This window comes from Neofelis nebulosa, chromosome 8 (assembly GCF_028018385.1).
Source record: "Neofelis nebulosa isolate mNeoNeb1 chromosome 8, mNeoNeb1.pri, whole genome shotgun sequence".
In the NCBI taxonomy this organism is placed as follows: Eukaryota; Metazoa; Chordata; class Mammalia; order Carnivora; family Felidae; genus Neofelis; species Neofelis nebulosa.
In genome coordinates, this window is record NC_080789.1 from 16,108,321 (window position 1) to 16,130,405 (window position 22,085).

General features: G+C 41.0%; 1 protein-coding gene across 1 annotated transcript in view; it reads right to left on the bottom strand.

The window, feature by feature from the left end:
• POLR3B (RNA polymerase III subunit B) overlaps positions 1-22,085 on the bottom strand; it is a 106,630-nt gene that overhangs the window by 40,066 nt on the left and 44,479 nt on the right. The window contains exons 14-19 of the mRNA XM_058741533.1: positions 19,479-19,679; positions 17,297-17,459; positions 15,967-16,120; positions 12,096-12,170; positions 11,430-11,528; positions 6,927-7,054 (exon numbers count right to left, since the gene is read on the bottom strand). Of these exons, the coding sequence (XP_058597516.1) occupies positions 6,927-7,054; positions 11,430-11,528; positions 12,096-12,170; positions 15,967-16,120; positions 17,297-17,459; positions 19,479-19,679 (820 nt within the window). The remainder of the gene's footprint in view (positions 1-6,926; positions 7,055-11,429; positions 11,529-12,095; positions 12,171-15,966; positions 16,121-17,296; positions 17,460-19,478; positions 19,680-22,085) is intronic.

The window sequence follows — 22,085 nt, forward strand, 5'->3', positions numbered from 1 at the left end:
TAGTTGCTCCTACTCAGAGACCTTAAAATGGGGACTCACACTTGCCCTACTCCTGAACTTATGTGTGGGTTACTGAGCCTCTTTAACTTCTCCCAGGTGTCTCTTCTTTTCCCTTGAGTGGCTAAGAAGGTAGCTTAAGTCACTTTTTCTCTTTCACATGCTTGCATAGGGACACATCCTCAACACCCACATGTCCCAAGATGCCCATGTGCCATTTAATGGAGTTAAGCTCTAAGGTGAGCAGATATCAAAACTCATTACTTCCTTCACCTTTTCCTCTGTACTCATGTCATGAAATCAATGGTGATTTCAATTCAGGGATGAAAATAACATATTCACGCAGCAAAAATGATATGGGACTCCTTGCCGATTACTATTGAAAGAAATCATGAAACCTTCAGGGCTCACTATAGAGGCTCAGTAAGTGTCAGTAAACAAAACTGAATTGCATAATTTTATAATAAATATTTGCACTTAAATCTCTAGAAAACTTATCAAGATTCAGCTGAAAAAAATAGTTAAACTGAATCTCATGAACTTTTTGTTGAGTTTACACTAAACTGCCAATTAATTTATGTTATTTTAGTGCCAACTAATAAACTGGGCAGGATACCTGGTAATGGATCACTGTTTCAGAAATAAAATCACTGTTGCCTGGATCGTGGTAAAGTTCACTGACAATAAGTTTGTCCTTTTACATGAAATCGTTTAAAATTTATGTTGAGATTTCAGCTCCAATTGTATCCTCCACCCAGCTTGAGACAAGGGTTCAGGCAATGTCCCACCAGGCTGCCAAACCCATCTTCTGAAACCTGAGACAAGCATTATTATGCAGCAGGGAAGGCATTGATGGCTGCACCCCCAAACAATGGTGAAACAGAGGAGATCCCGCTATAAATTGTACTACCAGGCCCAGAACATAATTCTCAGGCATTACAACTGACCTGACCACTGAATGGATGAACAGCAAAATGGTTTAGCAAATGTCTGGTGCTTATGATCTCATTACAAATTCTCCTTAAAGGCTTTTTGAAGAATTTGTAGGAGCACATGTGTATATACATTTTTAACAGCACTCATGGGTGTGGTGTGTTGGTTAAAACAGGATTTATAAACTATGACTTCTCTATCATAAAACTTCAAAATGCCATCACACTCTATAATTTTTATAAAAAGCCTGATGACTATTTTGCCAGTAAGCAAGCTTTGTGAGAAAATGTCATGCAGAAATTAAAAGACTGGTCTGGTGAAGCACAGGCTCAAAATAGGATGCCTCTTACTGTTTTCAGCTTCCTTAAAAAGGGCGTTGCGTCTACGTAATAACTAATGCAAGGAGACCAGAAGCTGGGTTCTCCCTCCCACTGCTCTATTTTGCCCTAACTACAGTCTCATTTCCTCATTACCCAGGACATAATCTTTCTTACAAAATCGCATTTTCTTGACCATAACTTTCCTAAGTTGCAGGTTGGCACAGCAAAGTATGTAGATGTAGGTTAAAACAGTGAGGACATGTTTTAAGGTAGGATGAAAAAAGGTTGGTAAAGATACATGTAGCTTAGGAGAATATAAGGAAATGCATACTGAAAAACATAAAATGAAGTTTAATGAATTTATGTTTTCTGTCTTCCTTTGTCCAGTTTCTTTTTATTTCAGAACATTATTAAAACCAACAAACTTTATCATTTAAAGTGTAAGTATTGAGGAGTTCTGACAGATTTATGCCTCTGTAAAATCACCACAACAATCAGGATCCAGAACACTTCCGACACTCCCAAAAAAGATCCCTCCCTATCCATGACCCCAGGCAACCACTGCTGTTTATCATTACAGCTCACACTTTCTAGAATTTTATATTAAGGGAATCATGCAGCAGGGACACTCTTTTGCTGCTGCTTTCACTTAGCATAATGACTCCAAGGTCCATCCATGTGGCTGTATCATATTCACTCTTCATTATTGCTGAGAAGTATTCTGCTGCACGTATAAACAGTTTATTTACCCATTCACCTGCTGATGGACACTGGCCTTGTTTCCAGTTTGGGGCACTTGTGAATAAAGCTGCTATTAACATTCATGCACAAGACTTTGTTCACTTCTCTTGGGTAAATACAGAGCAGTGGGATTTGGTAAGGTTAACCTAAAAAACTACTTAATAATTTCCCAAAGTGTTATACCATTTATGTTCACACCAACACTGTATGTGCTTCTTAGCTGCTCTGCATCCTGACACTTAATATGTCTTTCCCATGTTAGTTGTTCTAATAAGCATGTTGTGGTGTCTCAGTTTTAATTTACATTTATCTGATGACTGGTAACAACGAATATACTTTCATGAACTTACTGGTCATTCCTATTACTATTACCCTTTGTGAAGTGTCTGGTTTTTGTTTTTGCCATCTTTTAACTGAGCTGTCTTGTCACTGAAGAGTTCTTTATATATACTGGATACAAACCCTTTATCTGATGTTACATATCTATATTGCAAATACTTGCTCCCATTCTGTGGATTAAGATCTTTCATAGAGCAGAAGTTTAATTTTGAGAAAGTCCAAATGATTAATTTTTTTCTTCTTCACAGCCTGCACTTTTTGAATTCTAAGAAATCTCAGGTCATTCAAAGTCATGAAGACTTTTGGGACGCCTGGGTGGCTCAGTCAGTTAAGTGTCCAGCTTTGGCTCAGGTCATGATCTCACGGCTTGTGTGTTTGAGCCCCACGTTGGGCTCTATGGTGACAGCTCAGAGCCTGCAGCCTGCCTCAGACTGTGTATCTTACTATACCTACTGAGCTGGCACTATGCTAGGCACCAAGGATACAGTAATAAATAACAGACATAATCTTGTCTCGAAGGCGCTTATATCCTACAGTCTAGCAGGGAAGCCACCTTGATCATGGTCTGCAGTGAAGAGGAAAAAGTGAGGAAATAAGATAGTTTCAGTTGAGAAGAATTTTAGTAAGTTCTATAGATAACATTGCACAGAAGATATAAGGTAACCTTTTAGAAGTTACTCAACCAAAGTGGGAGTCTGTTTCCTTGCCAGAAACACAAAAGGTACGTATTAGATCTGACAGGATTATTATTATGATTAAAAGAAGAAATGCATATAAATCATCTGAGTAGTCAGTAAGCAGCATCATTCATTAACAATACTACTAATATTAGCAGTAACACAAACATACATCCCTTGACCTCTGCATTGTCACCTGTTCCGCCTCCAAAGCTAACCCTACTAACCGGACGACAGTTTATCTCCATTAAGTATTCATTATTAGCATTCTAGTCTCAGGAAACATCATACAATCTTACATCTGAAATACTGACAAGGATTTAAATAAATTTTTTTTGGACAAACAGTGAAATTCTAAATACAATTGTCAGGGATAATTTGGTCAAGGCGTCTTTTCATTCTGTACCCACCAAATTGATAAAGAATAAATATTCTAAAAAAAGAAAATCAAACCGAAAGTTGAATGAAATGTAGAGGAAGATGTAGAATGAAACAAAATTTTATGAGGATCTTTGTATATTATGTATTTCTAAGATCTCAAAATCTTCTAGGCTACTTCTAGGACAACCCACTCTACTGTGAAGTGGGGAATACAAGAGAAGGAGCTATCTGCTCGGGAACAGCATCTACTGAAAACAAAAACTAAAACAGAAGCTACGTTTCTTCCTGAGCTAATAAATAAATAAACAGATAAAAAGTCCGAGCAATTTGGAGGTGAAGGAGGGCTGGGAAGAGACCGGACCTAGGGGAGGTATGTGATGCATATTCATGAACTGAGCTGATAGTGACTGAAAGATCCCTTTAACTAGGAGAAAGTGTTCCACTAGCGGATTGCCAATTAATAAAACGGGCAGGATATGAAAGCGTGACTCGTGGACTGGAGTCTGGTTCCAGGGAGTACGTACAATGCAGGTCCGACACACAGCCTTCACTTGGGGCGCTGAGTGACCCAGGTCACCCTCACCAATTCCACACACGTCTACCTGGCTTCTTGCTCGGAACCTTGTCACAACAGAGCCATATTCATGGAAGGTTAGGTCTTTCTTAGTAGCACAGTAAGATGGTGTGTGGAAACCTGTACTTTATTAACAACTTAAAGAACCTTAGATTTAAGAAACACCTCTGCTGGGGTTTCACGACTAAAGTGAGCTTTCTCTTATGTATAAGGTGAGGCTTTCAGTCTGTGCTTTGTGCTCATCTTGGTCTCCTTGGTAGTGACAGAAAAATGATTTTCTCTCATTTTCTCACTCTGTTCACTGGGGGCAGACGGTTGGTAGTGAAAAGTAGACAGCAAATCTTCCAGGTTGGCTAGAATATGTAGTATGTTAATTCTGGGCTACTGTCTTCCACTATCCATATGGACTAACGGATGAACGGCACGAAAATAATACTTTAGAACATTCACACAGAATCCCTGAGATGTATACAGTCTTCAGCAATGGCTCCTACTTAAAATGGGATAGCACGACTTTTAGTTACCAGCAGCCGAGACTGCATGGAATTAAAATGACTCCGAGAAGTCCAACTCAAACTGCTAGGTCTGCTTTACAGACCTGGGCCTCTGCTGTGGGTCTTCTCCCTCTGCTGGCCTTGTTCCTTTTGGGAGTTTTCATCTAGACCTAGCTTGGTACTTCTACAGCTATTTCAGCGTCTGAAGAGAAACGTGGTCATGTAATGTGCCAACTCTGAATGTACTTTTATCTTGATGCTTTTCTTCCCAGTCAGGTGTTTTATAATAACAAACAGTAACAAAGGCTTTTTTTTTTTTTTTATTACTTAAGATATTCTGTGGCTTTTGTCTTCCTAGCGTCAGCAGTAACGTCAGAGGATTGTATCCAAGGAGCTAAATGTGCAGGACCCAGGGTCAGAGCAGCTGAATACACCAACCTCAGAAAACACAGACAATGAATTGCAAATGACACTCAAAACAAAACGAGAAAAAAAACCTTCACACAGAAAACTACAAAAGAACTCTACAGACACTGAATTGGCTTTCTGTACACACTGATCCTGCTTAACTGTGTGTGGTAACTAACCAAACGTTGCAGATACTCATGGCCACAAAATAAAGGCTTTTTTTTTTTTTTTTTTTTTTCTTCTGGTAGGGAGACGAGTTACAAAAATAAAAATATTATTTCTTCCCTTCAAGTCTCTTCTTTATTTAAAAAAAAAAAAAAAAGATTCACCAAGTGGAGACAGATTCGTAGCCCTTTCTGTTTCAATGTTCAAACACAAGCAAAGAGTGGCATTATAGCGATGAAGTGATTAGTCTTCCGTTAATTCTGCTGAAGGTTCTACACAAAAGGTGTATTGTTTCAGCCAGGATTCACATCATGAAACAAAATGGTTTGGTAAACCCAATAGAAGTGATAGCCCTTTCATGACACACAAGGTTCAGTACTGTATATTTCAACTTGTTAGCAAGTCACAAGCACAAGCGGGAAATCAGCCTACACTGCTGCTGAGGATGAATGGGAAAGGCGAAATTGATGAGCCTCGGCTTAGATTTTCCCACTGGGAATTATTCTGAACTGTCCAGGCATTACGTCATTCAGGTAAATGGTTGCAGGACAACATGTTTTGCCAACCAAAGCGCAATATAAAAACTTGAAAAGAAACATACACTATCTGGGATGAGATGTAGGATTCCTTAATTGTCAAGCTACGGTCAGTTGCAGCTGATTGCTGGCAACTGAGAAGCTAAATGCTTTCTGGTGGTTACTCAAAGGCCATGCAAAAACCTTTCAGTTTCTTTACGAAGCTCCTTGTATCATACTTTAAACCAGAAATGGCATACCATATTGATGTCACAGACATAAATGAAAATAGAACTTATTAAACTCACTAGGATTTAAAAAACATTTTTAAATGATTTTTAAGAAACATTTCAGAAAAAGTTTATAAGCAAAACTTTTTCTTGTTTTGGCCTGGTATCTTCGCCATATCACCTTCAAGATAAAACCAAAAATCGTTAATATGTGGTGCCCCTCCCAGTATGCCACCATACCCATATTAGGCTAAACACCCATACCAAAGCACCAAGATGCCCCTGCAACGCCTGCTTCTATTTTCATGCCTGTGAAAAATACTCTGGGTCTTTCAAGACCCGGTTCAGTTCTATTCTTCGGAAACAACCTACTCTCTAACCTCTAGTGACCTTTCAGCTCTCATTCCCTAAGATTCCAGCTGTTGGTCAACTCCAGCACCTATCACGTATCTTGAATTATAGTTGTTCTTGTTGGGCTCTCCTACTAGACTGTGAACACCTTGAGGACAGGGCTCTGTCTCACCTCTCCATGTTCAGGTCCCAGACTCACTGTCTGGTCTCCACATGATGTTCAACAAGTGTTATGGATGGAGAACAGATAAATTAATAGATACATGGAGGAGAGAGGAAAGAAAATGGAAGAAAAACGAATTCAGAAATTTGTATGACACGAACTGGTGTTTCAGAAGCTATGGGAGCAAGGGTGAGGATGTAATGGGTGCAAGGACTGTCACCCTGACCATCACTAGCACATTCTAATATATACCATGCATCTTCGGCTCTCTTCCTCCCTCTCTTCCCTCCATCTCGTGTCTTTCTGCTCTTTCTTCCATTTCTTCTGGTTCACAACTGACATTTTATAGAGCTTTTCTCTTCATGTTTACCGCCTTGTCATTCTGTGACATCTATTATATATCTCCTTGTTTGGTCAAAGGAACAAGTTCAGAGAGGTTTTCTCTATTTCTGTTTACGCTTCAAACATGGCGGGGCACCTGTAAGCCCTGCGGAGTTCACAGGCAACCCTCTGAGGTCAGTAACACTCAGGAATTAGCAATGTCTGACTTAACCAAGCATTTCATACTACTGGAGTAAGGATAAAGATTTAAGCCTTTTTCCAAGTATTTGCAACCAAGTTCAAGAAGGAAATCTTACCCATGGCTTGTTTCCCCATGGCACATTGGTATGTGTTTCTTGGGGACTGGTTATGATGAGGATATGGGATGAGGCCAGCACAAACGCCAAGAAGAGTGAAGGGCTCAATCTCCAAGTGGGTGGTATCTCTGTTAATTAAAAATTAGACATCTAAGACACCAAGGACTAGAACAAATAGCTCTTAAAGAGTATAAAAATATTACTATCAAGGTCCCAATGGGGGTGCCTGGGTGGCTTAGTCAGTTCAGCGTCTGACTCTTGATTTCAGCTTAGGTCATGATCCTGGGGTCGAGCCCCACATCGGGCTCTACACTGAGCATGGGGCTTGAGATTCTCTCCCTCCCTCTGCCCCTCTCCCCTGCTCGTTCATTCTCTCTCAAATAAAAAAAAAAAAGTCCCCCAAGGACCTAGATAATAAAATTTATAAGTCTATATGAATATAAAAGTTTATACACAAATACATGTAATTTATATAAAACCTCAATGTTTGCTGCTAGTAAAACTGATAAAAATAAAATATTATAAAATGAATTATTTTTTTCAGTAATAGAAACTTATTACTTATAGAAATGTAAGAGAAGGGAGATAGTACAAAATACCCCTGTAAGAAAATAAAACATTATTACATACTAATAACAATAACCCTTATAAAGAAATCACTATATTGGGCATATCAAAATGCAATACCAAAAATATCCACATGGCTGAGTACGTTGCTTTTCTGCCCTTTTCCAACTTGTATCAATGACAAAGTTGTATGACCATTTTCAAGAGGAATAGATCCTGCTGAAGAAGTTACTAGAAGATGTAAGGGGACCAACACCACAACCACCAGGTAAGTGTGGCTGTTCAGCACTTGTTCAGTTAGATTAGTATAACTAAGGAATGGGATTTTTCATTTTACTTAATTTCAATTACATTTTAAAAACTCAAATTTAAATAACTCAGTTCAGTTGTTCAAAACCTCTGAGTTATGTTTGTAACAACTTACACTTGTGAGTCTACTTTTTCAAATGTAAATGTTATGAAACCAGATCAGGTATTTCCAATGAACATCTAGCCTTCAAACTGAGATGTGCGTTAAGTGCACGCCAGATTTTGAAGACTTATAATAAGGAAAAAAATACATAAAATCTCAATATTTTTATATTGACTACATGTTGATATGACAACATTTTAGATATACTGGGTCAAATACAGTTATTAAGATTAACTTCACCTGTTTCTTTTTCAGAGTGGCTACTGGAAAACGTAGATATATGGGCTTGCATGACATTTTTTTATTAGACAGCTGAGCTGTAGGTACTGGACACAAAGGAAGACTTTATCTAGTAGGTGTTAGGATCTTCGTTACTTTTGTAACACATTTTTGCAAAAATACCAGTTTGGGCTAAATGATACAGCAGCTCAGGTATTTTAAAAGGAAAGGGTAGCCAGACTGTTTCTGGGTCTTGCTGAAAGTAACAGACATCACATCCAGTGTTTGTGGTCTCTGCTGATCCTCTATTCCTTCCTCAAGCATTTCTAAGACATAATTTTAGTCATTTCAATGGCTGGGGCACCTGGGTGGCTCAGTGGGTTAAGCATCTGCCTCTTGATTTCAGCTTGGGTCATGATCTCCTGGTTCCTGAGTTTGAGCCCCATATCGTGCTCTGCACTGACAGCGTGGAGCCTGCTTGGGATACTCTCTCTCTCTGCCCCTCCGCTGCTCTCTCTCTCAAAAAATAAATAAACTAAGAAAAAAAAAATAATGTCAATGGTTTATAGTACCTGTGAAGTGATTTCCAAGATAGGCCAACCCATTGTGGAAAATTAGTTGCAATGCACATGGCAAAAGATTTCCCACTTATCCAGTCATCCATCATGATTTTTTTTCCCCCCAGTATACATATGAATTATGTTCCTAGCTTGGTTGGAGAGAATGCTGTCCATGTGGCTCTTGGTTTGAAGAACACAGTTTTGACCTTATGACCTGGCAGAACCCCAACTCTCTCAGATATGTTAGGCCTTTGTCGGCAGAGACGGAAAGGGCTCTAGGTTTGGTTTTGTTTTATTTAAAAGAGAAACTGCTTATAATGACATTTTATGGCTTACAATAACAGTTCATTTTAAATGTACAGTTTTGTTTAAATATTGGCCAATTTGAAATATGGGCCAATTTCTTCATGTAAATAAAAACTATGCAGATTGAAGCTGAAAATGAAAAAGGTAAAGACCTTTTCATAACAATACATCTAAGAGCATGTATCTTCTGATAATTATTCAAAGTCCAAATACTCTGATTTTGACTTCTATAAAACAAAAAGGAATACTATTATTTGAAATTAAAACCACCATAATCTTCTGTCCTGAACAGGAAATAGGAGACTTTCTAGTCAATGTGCATAAGGGCCTTAAATGTAGCTCAAATCAAGATTCTGTAACCTGTCGTTTGCAACAGCAGAAAAATCAGAAAACAGCCTAAATATTCAACAACAGGTTAAATAAACTATTTATGTGTAGTCAGACAATGTAATATAAAGAAACTGAAGTAATGTATTTATATAGGTATATACACATATGCTAATATAAAAAATGTTCAGAATGATGAAGTTGGTAATGATGGTAGGTTTAAATCAAGTTTAAACATAAACTATGCTGCCTTGGTCCCATACACTGTGAGGGACCGTGTAGGTATGTTTGTATTCCCTTAGAAAAAAATCTGAAAGAGTACATTAAACCATTAGCACTGATTACATCTGGAGGCTGGAGTTTGGTGGGATGGGGAAGGAAGGGGATTCATTCTTTTTACTTTATGCTTGTCTACATTTAAAAAAAAGATCCTAAGTATGAATTACAGGATGTCAATTTTTTTCTATTTTTAAAATAAAATGAATTTGATGTATGGGTCAGCTTGGTGATTGGGTGGTACTGATTCTAATGGCTGCATTCCCTTATCACAGCAAACAAGACAGAGAAAAATCCCTGCCTTTGTGAAGCTTCTAGCGGAAAGATAAATACACAGATAAATCAATAAAATACACATTTCACAGATTTTATTGTAAGGTAATAAGCACTAGAAAAATACAGCAGTGAAGAGGGGTGTGCACAGAGGAGAGGTTTCTATTCTAAATGGGGTCATCAGGAAAAAGCACGGAGAAGGTGACACCCGAGTGAAGACCTGGGGGAGCTGAAAGAGTGAGCCATGCAGGGTATGAGTGTTCCAGGCGAGGGAACAGCCAGCGCAAAGGTACTGAGGCAGAAGCACGCCTGAGGTGTGAAGAGCCCAGTGTGGTTAAACACAGTGAGGGAGGAGGGGGAGGAGAGGATGCTGCAGGCACGAGGTGGGGCAGGCAGATGGTGCAGGAACTTGAAGCCTCTGCAAGGACTTCCAAGGGAGAGGGAAAGCCGCTGGGGGTTTGAGAAGAGTCGGGAAAAGACCACTTTCATCTATTAAGAACAGACTGTGCGGGAAGTAGTGCCAAAGAGTCAGGAACCTTTTGCGAGGCCCCGGGCAGGCAATGGCAGCAGCCTGGACTGGCACGGTAGGTGCAGGTGGGGAAAAGAGGTCAGACTGCAGGGATACGGCAGAGGCCGACATGATGAGCCACGGCACTGGATGTGGGTGTTGAGGAGAGCAGAGGAGGCTGAGCGACAAGGACGCGCTGCTATTCACAGGGTTACTACAGAACAGTTCTCTACAGGGGTTACTACGGAACGGTTCTCCTCTATGTCCACTCCGTCTTCACATGGCACTATAAAAATAGTACTTTGAGACAGTCACACCTTTAAGGAATAAAGATTCCGACTGAAAAGCATTATTTACTAAATCACAATAAGACAAAAAGGGAGTGGTACATTTCATCTGGTGGCAGAAAACAGAAAAGTACTTTCTTGACTGAAGACGTAAATAGTTATCAGGTGCCAGTAACAAACTCCTACCTATTAAACAATATAACTGAGAAAATTCCTGTTTCAGGTAAGCAGTATCATCAGTCCTGGGCATCAGACAGGAAGTTCTATGAATGTCCTCTACTGTCCTCTAAAGAGAACAGATGCTTCTAAAAATATCATTATTTTTGAAACATTGTGAACATAGTAGCGTTTTTTTGTTTATATTGCACATAAGTTTAGAGACATCCTTAGAACATATAACGTCTGGAATTCCTGCACTGACAAGAATTCAGGTGTCCTCTCTAGAAGAGAGAAATACATCTTTAACGTAGCCTGACCTCTTAGTTCAATTTTGACAGTAATCAAATATCAAAATCAGAGAAGCAATTCCTTTCAAAAAATACACACTAAGTGTAAAATGAATGGAAAAGATAATGAAATCTAAAGACTGTTAGCAGTTGGTGTGATAGTCTTACAGCGGGATAAAGGATGGGTAAGGCTTTATTATAAGACAGTATACTTCTAACAGTTCCTACTAAGAGGAAACACAACAGAAAAGATGAAATGAAAAGAAAGCTCTTTCTATAATCAGAACAGGTTTTAATTATGGCTGTGACGGATCCTACTTACTTATTAATTGTATGTTCATAGAGTGCGATGTTACAATCATTTTCTTCATTCACATCTAAATATTCAACCAGACTCTCGTGTAAGAAATCTTCAAAATTCCTGGGAAAATATTGGTGACATGTACATGACTGAACAGCATTTCACTGCAGTGTTTTACATGCGATAATGGAGGATGCTGGCTTTCATTTACACCCAAGGCATCTTTCTCTCCCAGAAAGTGTCACTATATTGGGATGCCTGAAACATGTTACTCTTGGAGCATACAGTGATCTCAAATCACTGAAATAAAAACAGTAAAACATCTATGACACTTGTCAATCTGGCCCCCACTTCTGAAAATATCTCTTAGGACTTTAAAAAGCTCCTGTGATGAGAGACCCACCATGTGTAAATCAACATATCCCCGTTACTTCACAGTGTGCTAATTTACGCCAACACCCTGTGGTCCTCGCAATATAAACTGCTAATATTTTACAAAGTCTAAGCAAATTCACACAGAGAGGAATGGGTTTTTAAAAGGCTGAAACATTTAGTAGAGAGGAATTAAGAGACTATAAATGACAACATACTTTTCTGAAAAGCTCAGATCAAAAAATGCCACCGCTGGTCAAATCATATATGCATGAGTATCAAGGAGATTGAGAAGTTTTGCTTTTGGCCATTTACCTGTACCCCTGAGCCAGCTCTTCCATATGTTTATTTGTGACTGCAGGCTTCTGTTTCTTAACAATTATGTAGGGTCTGGAATGGAAAAAAATAACAAATTCACAGTAGTTCAAGAGAAGAATTAAGTCAGCAAGGAAGTTTACTACAGTAAAATGAAGGAAGCTAGAGATACAATCAACCTGATTTCTGGACTGTCTGAGGACACCGGGTAGTCTCTGCACGTGTGAAGTGCACAGAGGCCTATTTTCTCTCCCACATATACACAAAAAGACACACACACCAGCCCATGTGTGTATATGTGCATGTGCACACATATATATACACACAGTATTTCCCCCAAGTGTCTTAGGAAATACTTAGTTTTAAATGAAAAGGCAAGGCAAAAACAATACTCAGTAAGATTGAAAGAGGAAACAAATCTTTAATGTCTTGGTTTTAAAAACCGTGTAGATGCATCAGACCAAAGGCATTTCCTCAGATTTCACATAGGAATACGTGATCTACCACCCAAGAGGTCGGCAGCAGAGAACTGTCACTGAGGACAACAATGGCATTCTGTAGCAAAGGTCTGATGAACATCAGCTGTTCAGAGTGGCTCCATTTTGGACAGACACCGCTGGGCTACGCTGGCAGGTCACGTAAAGCTACACACGAACCGAAAGAGGGGCTACACGTTTAAAGAAAATAGAGTTTCTTCTTAACGAGAGAATGGGTGTAAGGTAGAGAAAGCTTTTGGCTTCCACGTTCTGGTAGATTAACCTGTAACTGTCAGGGGTGATTTGCTTCCGAGGGCTTCGCCACCACGAGGAGACGCCGACACAAAGGATGGCACGCGGCACCGAAACGTCAAGGGCTGTCGCTATTTGGATAAGCAGCTCTTACAGCGGGGAGTGAGCCACCCCCAGACACTTGTGCGCCCTACCCGAAAGTCCAAATAGCTACTGGAGGACTAATGAGCGCTTTTAAACAGTTAAGAAGAAGAGCTACACAATTACAAAAGGGGAACACAAGTCGCTGAGAAATGAACTGAGTGAACTTTTCATGCAAATCAACATTACCTCGAAATCCTGGCTTCCGGGGAAGGAAGCTGAGACGCTGCCACCTCATTCGAGGGCTGCACGGAGCTCAGGCGGAGAGATGCCCAAGTGAGGACGGACACGGGTGCAGGGCAAGGGTCACACTCCGCTCCCTCACTTTCTTTTTGTTTTAATTTTGTTAAAAAAAACACTTTTTAAAAAAAAAATGTTTATTTTTGAACAGGGTTGGGGCAGAAAGAGAGGGAGACACAGAATCCGAAGCAGGCTCTGGGCTCTGAGCTGTCAGCACAGAGCCCGACGCGGGGCTCGAACTCACAGGGCGTGAGATCATGACCTGAGCCGAAGTCGGACGCTCAACCGACTGAGCCCCCCAGGCGCCCCTCCCTCACTTCCTACTCACTCGATAAATTCTACACATTCATCCTGCCAGCTCTACGCCATGCCATTATAAAATGACTACTGACAAAAGAATTCATTTCTTTCAGACTATTTCATAATACACTGGATGTAAGGAAAGAGAAAACTCCTCAAACAGAATGACCTAAGAAAATGTCATGGTTTTCCCTACCCCTGACTGAATATGTTAATAGCTACAAATAAGCATCTAATGTGAGCCTGGCACCTACAAGGCACTTACCGTACCTTCCATCAGTCAGCTCTTGGGATAATCCTAGGGAGGCATTATTATTATTTACATTTTTTCAGCCACGGAAAGTAATAAAGTCAGAGCCACCAAGTAGGTAAGTAGGAAGTCAGGATTCAAACTCAGGTACGTCCATCACCTCAGGTTCTTTGGTTGCAAAGAAGAGAAACCAATTCTGGCTCATTTACACAAAAATGGAACTTACTAAAACAAAACAAAAAATTTAAAGGAATTTACTGGAAGTGTAAGAATTTACTAGAAGGATTAAGAATCCCCAAAACAGGGGAGCGTGGGTGGTGGGTGGCTCAGTTGTTTGAGTGTCCGACTCTGGATTTTGACTCAGGTAGTGATCCCAGGGTCATGGGATTGAGCCCCATGTCAGGCTCCACACTGAGCATGGAGCCTGCTTAAGATATATACTCTCTCAGGGCGCCTGGGTGGCGCAGTCGGTTAAGCGTCCGACTTCAGCCAGGTCACGATCTCGCGGTCCGTGAGTTCGAGCCCCGCATCAGGCTCTGGGCCGATGGCTCGGAGCCTGGAGCCTGTTTCCGATTCTGTGTCTCCCTCTCTCTCTGCCCCTCCCCTGTTCATGCTCTGTCTCTCTCTGTCCCAAAAATAAAATAAAAAATGTTAAAAAAAAAAAAAAAAAAAAAAAAAAAAAAAGATATATACTCTCTCTTTCTCTTTCCCCTTCTCCCCTTCTGCCCTTCTCTCCCTCACTCATGCTCTAAAATTAGGGGGAAAAATGGTGAAATGCCCAGCCTCACGACAGACCCTAAGGATCCAGGATGGAAGGAGTAACAGGCAGTCTCTTGCATGTGTTGCCATCAGGACGAATCAGTTCCAACCACTTCTTCCTTGAGCTATTCTATCTGAGATCCAAATCCTCTGAGGAGAGAGTGTGACTGGTCTACCTGGGTCATGTGCCTGACCTGTGGCTGAGCAGGAGAGGGTACCTGACAGACCATCCCAAGAAGAGGGAGGAGCAGTCTCCAAAGGAAAATGAGGAGGGTAACTGGAAGAACTTGGATGCTGGACAGACAACGGCAGCCCAGTCTCAGCTGTGACAGACTTCAAAGCCCAAGCCCTTCTCACCACTCCAACCATTGCTGGCTCACTAACTTGTGCCCTAACACTACCTGAGGTCCACAATGAAGGGCCACAGTAAAACACAGAGGCTTATGAATAAGGTAACATCCTCAGTTGATGTCCCCGAATATCCCCCAAAGACCAGACACCCTGTCATAGTCGTCTTTGTGCCCCCACCTCCTGGCCAGTACCCGTGAAGGACAGGCCCTTAAGATGTACTGAATGACTTAAGACACCTACTTTCTACTGGGCCTAATGCTACTTCCTCATGCCTCCACGTTTTTTATTCTTGCCATTCCTCAGCATTTCTCCTTTCCTCCTTCATCCAAGGAACACAATCCCACTCATCCTTTAAAGTTCAGTTCATAACAACAGAATACAGTGGGTAAAAATCATGATTGTTGGAGTCAAATGAATTGTGAGGACTTCCAAGTGAAAAACAGACCCGCCACCATCTAGCTTTGGGTAAGTTATCTACTCTCCCTAAAACTCAGGTCCTCATTGGTTAAATGAAAACAATAATTGGGGCGCCTGGGTGGCTCAGTCGGTTGAGCGTCCGACTTCGGCTCAGGTCATGATCTCGCGGTCCGTGAGTTCGAGCCCCGCGTCGGGGGCTGTGCTGACAGCTCAGAGCCTGGAGCCTGTTTCGGATTCTGTGTCTTCCTTTCTCTGACCCTCCCTCCTTCATGCTCTGTCTCTCTCTGTCTCAAAAATAAATAAACGTTAAAAAAAAAAAAATTAAAAAAAAAAACCAATAATCCAACCCACAGGGCGGAATGTAGTTAAAGTCTTACACATAGTGTATCTAATAAAATGCTAAGTAACAGCGAGCTAGCATTATTATTAGTGTGGTTGGTTGTTATTAGTACTTATTTCTGCCTTTGCCCTGAATGGGCAGAGCTCAGAGACTGAGCTCTCTGAGGGCAGAGACAGATTCCTGTTAATCTTTGAATCCTCAGTACCCAGATGCATATTCATGAGGGGTCTGCTAACTGAATTCAGTTTATCTCGACAATGAAACAGGTTGAAGTGGATTCAAAAACAAAAACAAGCGTATTTCTTTCAGAAGTAAACTTAAAAAACTCTTTTTAGCAACTTATACCTGCACAGCCTTCCCCCATCAGAGGAAATATAGACACATCGATCCGTGAGATTTGTCGAGATGGAAACAAACTCATTGACATATCCTGCTCTTCGCATCAGTCGAAACGTGTTCACTAGCTTCTTGTGGTCCCGAATGACACCCAGGATGTTACCTAAGCAGAAAGAGAAAAATTTACAACAGGCAGAAAAACAGATCTATACTGGTTTAAAATATCTACCTGATAAAGACGATAAGCAGCACTGAGTAGTCATTTGAAAATTCAGTTACTGACTCAGGCAGCCGGTCCACAGGCTGTAGGAAAGCAGCACAGCCGAGCAGTTCAGGGCAGCCCTGCCCCGTGCCTGCTGAAGTAGCAAAAGTTAGCCTCCTTTTCCTCACTGGTCAGCACCACGCTGAGGGCATGAATTCGAGGTCCAGACTCCCTGGGTTTGAACACTGGCTCTATCCCTTCCAAAGGGTTGATGTGAGGATTAAGTAATGTGAACCTGATCCTACGTAAAGCGCTTCGAGCTCTGCCCAGCTCCTACTAACCACTCTTCCATCATCGTCATCTGTGCAATGAGGAGGATGGACTCTGCACCCCGGGGTCAGCGTGAGGATGCAGAGACGTCCCCGGCGACATTGCAGAGGAAGAGCTCTCTCGGTGTTGGTCGCTGGGATGTACTGAACAGCCCTGTTTTGCTTCTCACTTGCCCACACAGTGAAGGACTAATGCCCCCTGAACAGAAGGAAAAAGGAGAAGAGCACGGGAGCTAGGCGGTCAGGACGAGGCTGCAGGATGTGTGGCGGGACAGGTACCCAGACCACCAAATCACAAGGATGAGGCACGCTTGCTGCCAAGGCTCTGGAGGACTCAGAGGGGATGAAAGAAGCAAACGGAACACGAGCAGAAAAAAAGGGACTTCTCGCGACAGGCTGCTGACAATCCATCACCGAGTGGCTGAATAGAAGTCAACGTGCCGTCAGGGCTGATCTGTTTCTGCAGAATGTCTCACATATTTAAGTTGAACTTAAAGAGTTCAAGGCCTTCAACTTAAAGGCCATGTTGAGCCTTTTCCACTTTGGCCTAGCGGTTATCTGTGGAAGGGCAGGACGCAGCCAGTGTCTGCAACGTTACCTTTAGCTCTGGCCTGGGATCCTCAGCACCTGATGCCCCAGCCAGTGGGTTAGACTGCTTCTGTTACCATTTTTCTACCTTTAAATTAAGGCCCCTGGGCCCAGAATTGAAGTACCTTTGTCCTTTAAATACCTGGATAATAATGGCTTCCCTCCTACTCCCCACCCAGAGACTGATCAGGATCAACAGGTATATCTGTGATATACTCACCATTGAGGAAGACAAGAAACACATTTGGATAAGAGAGCTCTTCCCCACATAATAAATTCACATCTTCTACTCCCAGGTTACTGGCTAATTTAACAATGGGTCCATCTTCCATGTCAGTTGTGATGTGTGTCATAAGGGCCAAGTTTTTAACCAAACCACATGCCTAAAAAGCAAAGGACAGTCATTTCTAAGAATGACCATTAGTAATACAAAGTACCGTTTGTGTCTGAAAATAGCTCACCGCTTTGCTGGCAGCAACATAAAGCAGTACAGCCTTGTAGGGGACACTTTGGGGATGATACAAAAGACTCAAAAACGTATATCCAGAGGAATTTACCCTAAAGTAATAAGCAAGGATATAAACCTAGATTTAGCCACAGAAGTGGTCAGCGTAGTACTATTTAAAATGGCAAAAAATGATGGCATCGTTTAATGCATCCTCAAAAAAAGCTGACTACATAAGTTGTTATTCCCAGACAGCAGAAGGCCAGTCATTAAGAGGACACTAAAAACAGTAAAGGATGGGGCACCCGGGTGACTTAGTGGGCTAAGCATCGAACTCTTGGTTTTGGCTCAGGTCACGATCTCATGGTTCATGAGAAGCTTCTTGGTCATAAAAGGCAAAGACAAGACCCAAGAAATGCTCCAGAGTGGAGATTAAGGAGACATGGTAACCGAAAGCAGTGAGTGATCCTGGGTCAGCAAAAAGACATTGGTGGGATGAGTGACAAGATTTGAATAAGGTATAGATTCTATAATCTGTAATGTATTCTGTAATCTATAGATTACAATACTGTTATCAATTTTAATTTCATCAGGCTGATAACTGAACAATCTAGGTGAGGGGTTATGGAAATTCTTTGTACCAATTTTGCAACTTTTGTGTACATCTGAAGTTTCTTCAAAATGAAAAGTAAATAAAATATTTCTGAATTTTTACACAACCCCCCAAAAATCTAAGATGAAATATGAACAAGGACATAACACAGCAAGTAAGAAAAAAAAAAAGAACAGTTGAGACATGGGACATGTAAAGATTGTCTTCCATTCTTCAAAACCATCTGCTACAGTGATGCACAAGTTAGCTGAAGCCATCTCCGGGAAATTCAGTGCTCCAAAGCTCAAGAAGTAGAAGTTATGCAAATGTGACAAGCTGCATAATTGTAGTGTGCATTTCCATAGGGTTTAAGATAAATTAGGAGACGAATGATAATTTTCTAAAAAATTGTAACTCTGCCTGGCCTTCTATTTTCACCTCTCCCAAGTCATAACAAATTCCTACTCTTTTACATGTCATAACTAATGTATTTATGCATTCAGCATATATCTAAGGGGCCTCTACCGTGGACGAGGCTCTGTGCTAGGAACTCGTGGTAGAATGTGAACCTAACAAGATTCCTTCCTCCGGAAACTCACAGTTCACAACGAACAGAATCGGGTAAAACCAACAATGGTCAGCATGAAGGAGAAAGGGCCGTGATGTAGAAATGGTGATGCTGGGGGAGCAAACCTATTTAAGCTGCTTGGTTCTGTGCTCCCTGTTGGCTGCCCTGGCAAAAACCTGATGCCCGCCAAGCACACCTAAGGAAAATAAGGAGTTGTTTATAAAAAGAGATCCTCGGGGCGCCTGGGTGGCGCAGTCGGTTAAGCGTCCGACTTCAGCCAGGTCACGATCTCGCGGTCCGTGAGTTCGAGCCCCGCGTCGGGCTCTGGGCTGATGGCTCGGAGCCTGGAGCCTGTTTCCGGTTCTGTGTCTCCCTCTCTCTCTGCCCCTCCCCCGTTCATGCTATGTCTCTCTCTGTCCCAAAAATAAATAAAAAAAAAAAATAAATAAAAAAAAAAAAAAAAATAAAAAGAGATCCTCGTGAACAAAGAAGATGGGCCTCCCAATTTTCCCTCACATTCTCATCCCCTCTTCATTGCATGGTTTGATTCTTGGGATAAGCTAAAACAAGAAAATTGGGATCATATTTCTATTTAGGTGAGGTACTAAATCGAATGCCTCTGTAGGTACTGGTTTTGGAATGACACGATGTCGTCCTGACAGGCTGCATCAATTTTTTCTCTGCCAGAGAGTGACTGACCCAAAAAAAGGATATGGCCTGGGGGGGACAGGGGCAGAATTAGAACACCACCAACAGATATTACCTCTGACACAGCAGAGACTCGTTAGGTCCCTTACCTCTCCTTCAGGAGTATCCGAAGGACAGAGCATTCCCCACTGAGATGGCTGGAGGGATCGAGGACCACTCACTTTTCTTGTTTTTTCAAACTGAGAAGAGATTCTTGTCATCATGCCCAGTGCGGATATATACGACAAGCGAGACAGCACTTGAGTCACACCCTGGCGGTCCATTTTAAATCTCTTTAGGGACCAATTTCCCTGTAGAGGAAAATAAATATATAAAAAGACCTAAGACCACCCCTGATCTGTTTGTATGTTGCCTGACACTTTCCAGCCCCTCTAAGAAGTTCATCACAGGAACTATTTGTGAAATGAGAGCCACAGTGCATATTCAAGAATCAAAATACCACAACTGAAATGAAAATTTAGCCTGGTCACTCCCTAGGATTTCTCTAGGGATTTAATGAATATCACCTATGTCTAGCAACCAGGCCAGAATGCTGTGATGTATCAGCCTTACCATGTCATAGCAGTTATTGTCTGAAGAACTAATTATATCCTGGCAAGCCAGTTCAACCAGAGACTTCCACTGGAAGCAATAAGCTAATTAACAGAACACTAGCAATTTCTACACATATTTTAAGGTAAAAGTAGCTGGAAGCTCAAAGAGATAATTTCATGTTGGAATGTGTCATTATTTGGATGTCTTCCAAAATCTGTCTTAATTAGAGGAAAATATACTAATAGAAAAGGACCAGAAAAATGACTCCAATAGCAGTTATCAGGGATAATGAATAAACTGTAAGCTTCTTAATCAAGGCTAAAAACTGCATATATATTCATTTGAAGAAATATTATGTATCCTCTGCGGCTGTCATGTCAATTTTAAAATAGATTCACAGGAAATAAATCTTCAACATTAAATTTAGTTTATCTCCTTTGCATTCAATATACTGAATCATATTAAATCTATCACCTTATAGTTGTAGCAAATAAACATATACATTAAATATTCTGAAAGATAATTTAAAGATGAAGGTTAGCAGTAATTAAATTTTCAATTCATGGTAACATGAACTAGCAGTAGAAAAGAGTATGCGTAGAAAAGTAAAGTAGAAAATGTCAAAAAAATCACTGATTCAATAATCTGAGTCAAAAGAAAGGACTACATCTGCTAAACGGTGAGTCTTCATTTTTCTTTTGAGAATCTGATGAAAGCTGTGTCTGTTCTCTTGGGAAAAATGCATGTAGGACCATGAGCACAAAATTTTAAAACATTTCACTTACAGGGGGGCTCACAGATCCCAAGCTAAAAACTCTAACGGAGAAAAACCGCTAGAGTTTCAGAAGGAGATAAGGTGATCTGTTTGAATTAAAATGTGTGACTCTGGGGCAGTTCCCTCACGAACGAACTAACGTTTAATCATCATTACAATAAAGATCTATCACTGCAGAAACTTTGAGTTCTTGGTAACACGGAAAAGAGTTAAATTCTAGGAAGAAGCTCTGTACATTTTACAAAGCAAAGAAACAGAGCAAACACATTTATTATTCCACAAGTTTTTGCATTGCTTCGTCAGTGAACTCCTTTTCTGCTCTGAATGAGGGTAAACTAGCAAATGGACTGATGCCCAGAGAGTAGGTGTGAGGAAGGTAAATAAATATTCCACACAGAGCTAAAATAAGGCAGCAGCTGCTGGCAAACGGGAAGTAGATGGGAAGTGAAGCCAAGGTGTCCAACAAGAGGGTCTGTTCTAGTCTTCTGCGTGAGTATTACAAGAAGGGAGACGAGAGAAACAGACAAGGAGACTAAAAATTGCTCTTCTGAGAAAACGTATTTGTTGCAAATATTCTACTTACAGTAACACAGAATTTAGGAAGAGAACACAAGTTTTTCTGGCTGCCTACAGACTGGGGTACACCTACAACAAGGTCTTTTCAAATAAGCAGGCTATCTCTGGGAGGTAGAGCCGTGTCCCTAAGGGGTAAAAGAACTACTCCATAAAGCTATCAGGACCTGAAAATCATGGGTCAGAAAGCGAGGAAAAGTAATTCTAACTGATGTGCGTTCAAGTGCTCTTTGGAGGCTTCTCTTCAAATGTCCAGGGAGCTACTTTCACACAAGTTCGGGCCACAAGAGTTTAATGTGCCTAAATAGGCACAATGGCCCAGTTCGTGTCAAGTTAGAGGTAGCTGTCACGGCAAGGACAGTTCACACAGACCCGCCTGCTAGTTTCTAAAGACAAGAACTGAAGCAAGTCTGCCACTAATTCTGTCATTGTTAAGGGAATCGACGTGTTCTAGCACATTATCCTTTTGTCGGGGCAAACTCCCATCTATAAAACTAATTTTATGTCTGGCATACAAAACACAACTAGACTTCATCAGATAGACCTATAGTTGTTATGCTTTAAGAAAGGGAGCAAAAACCTATCTGATAACCCTTTATGAACAGCCAGGGGCCCTGAATACACAGCAGCTGCCGAGGCCTGAATTCATCACTCACATGAGGAACAGCTGATTAGCCCTACGAGGAACATAAACCTACAATGAAATGAAACATTTTGTATTGTTTTGGACAAAAACTGTCATTAATAAACCTACTTGCAATATATCAGTTTTATTACAGAAAACAAGGGGAAGAAGTATCCTTTAAAAGAAGGG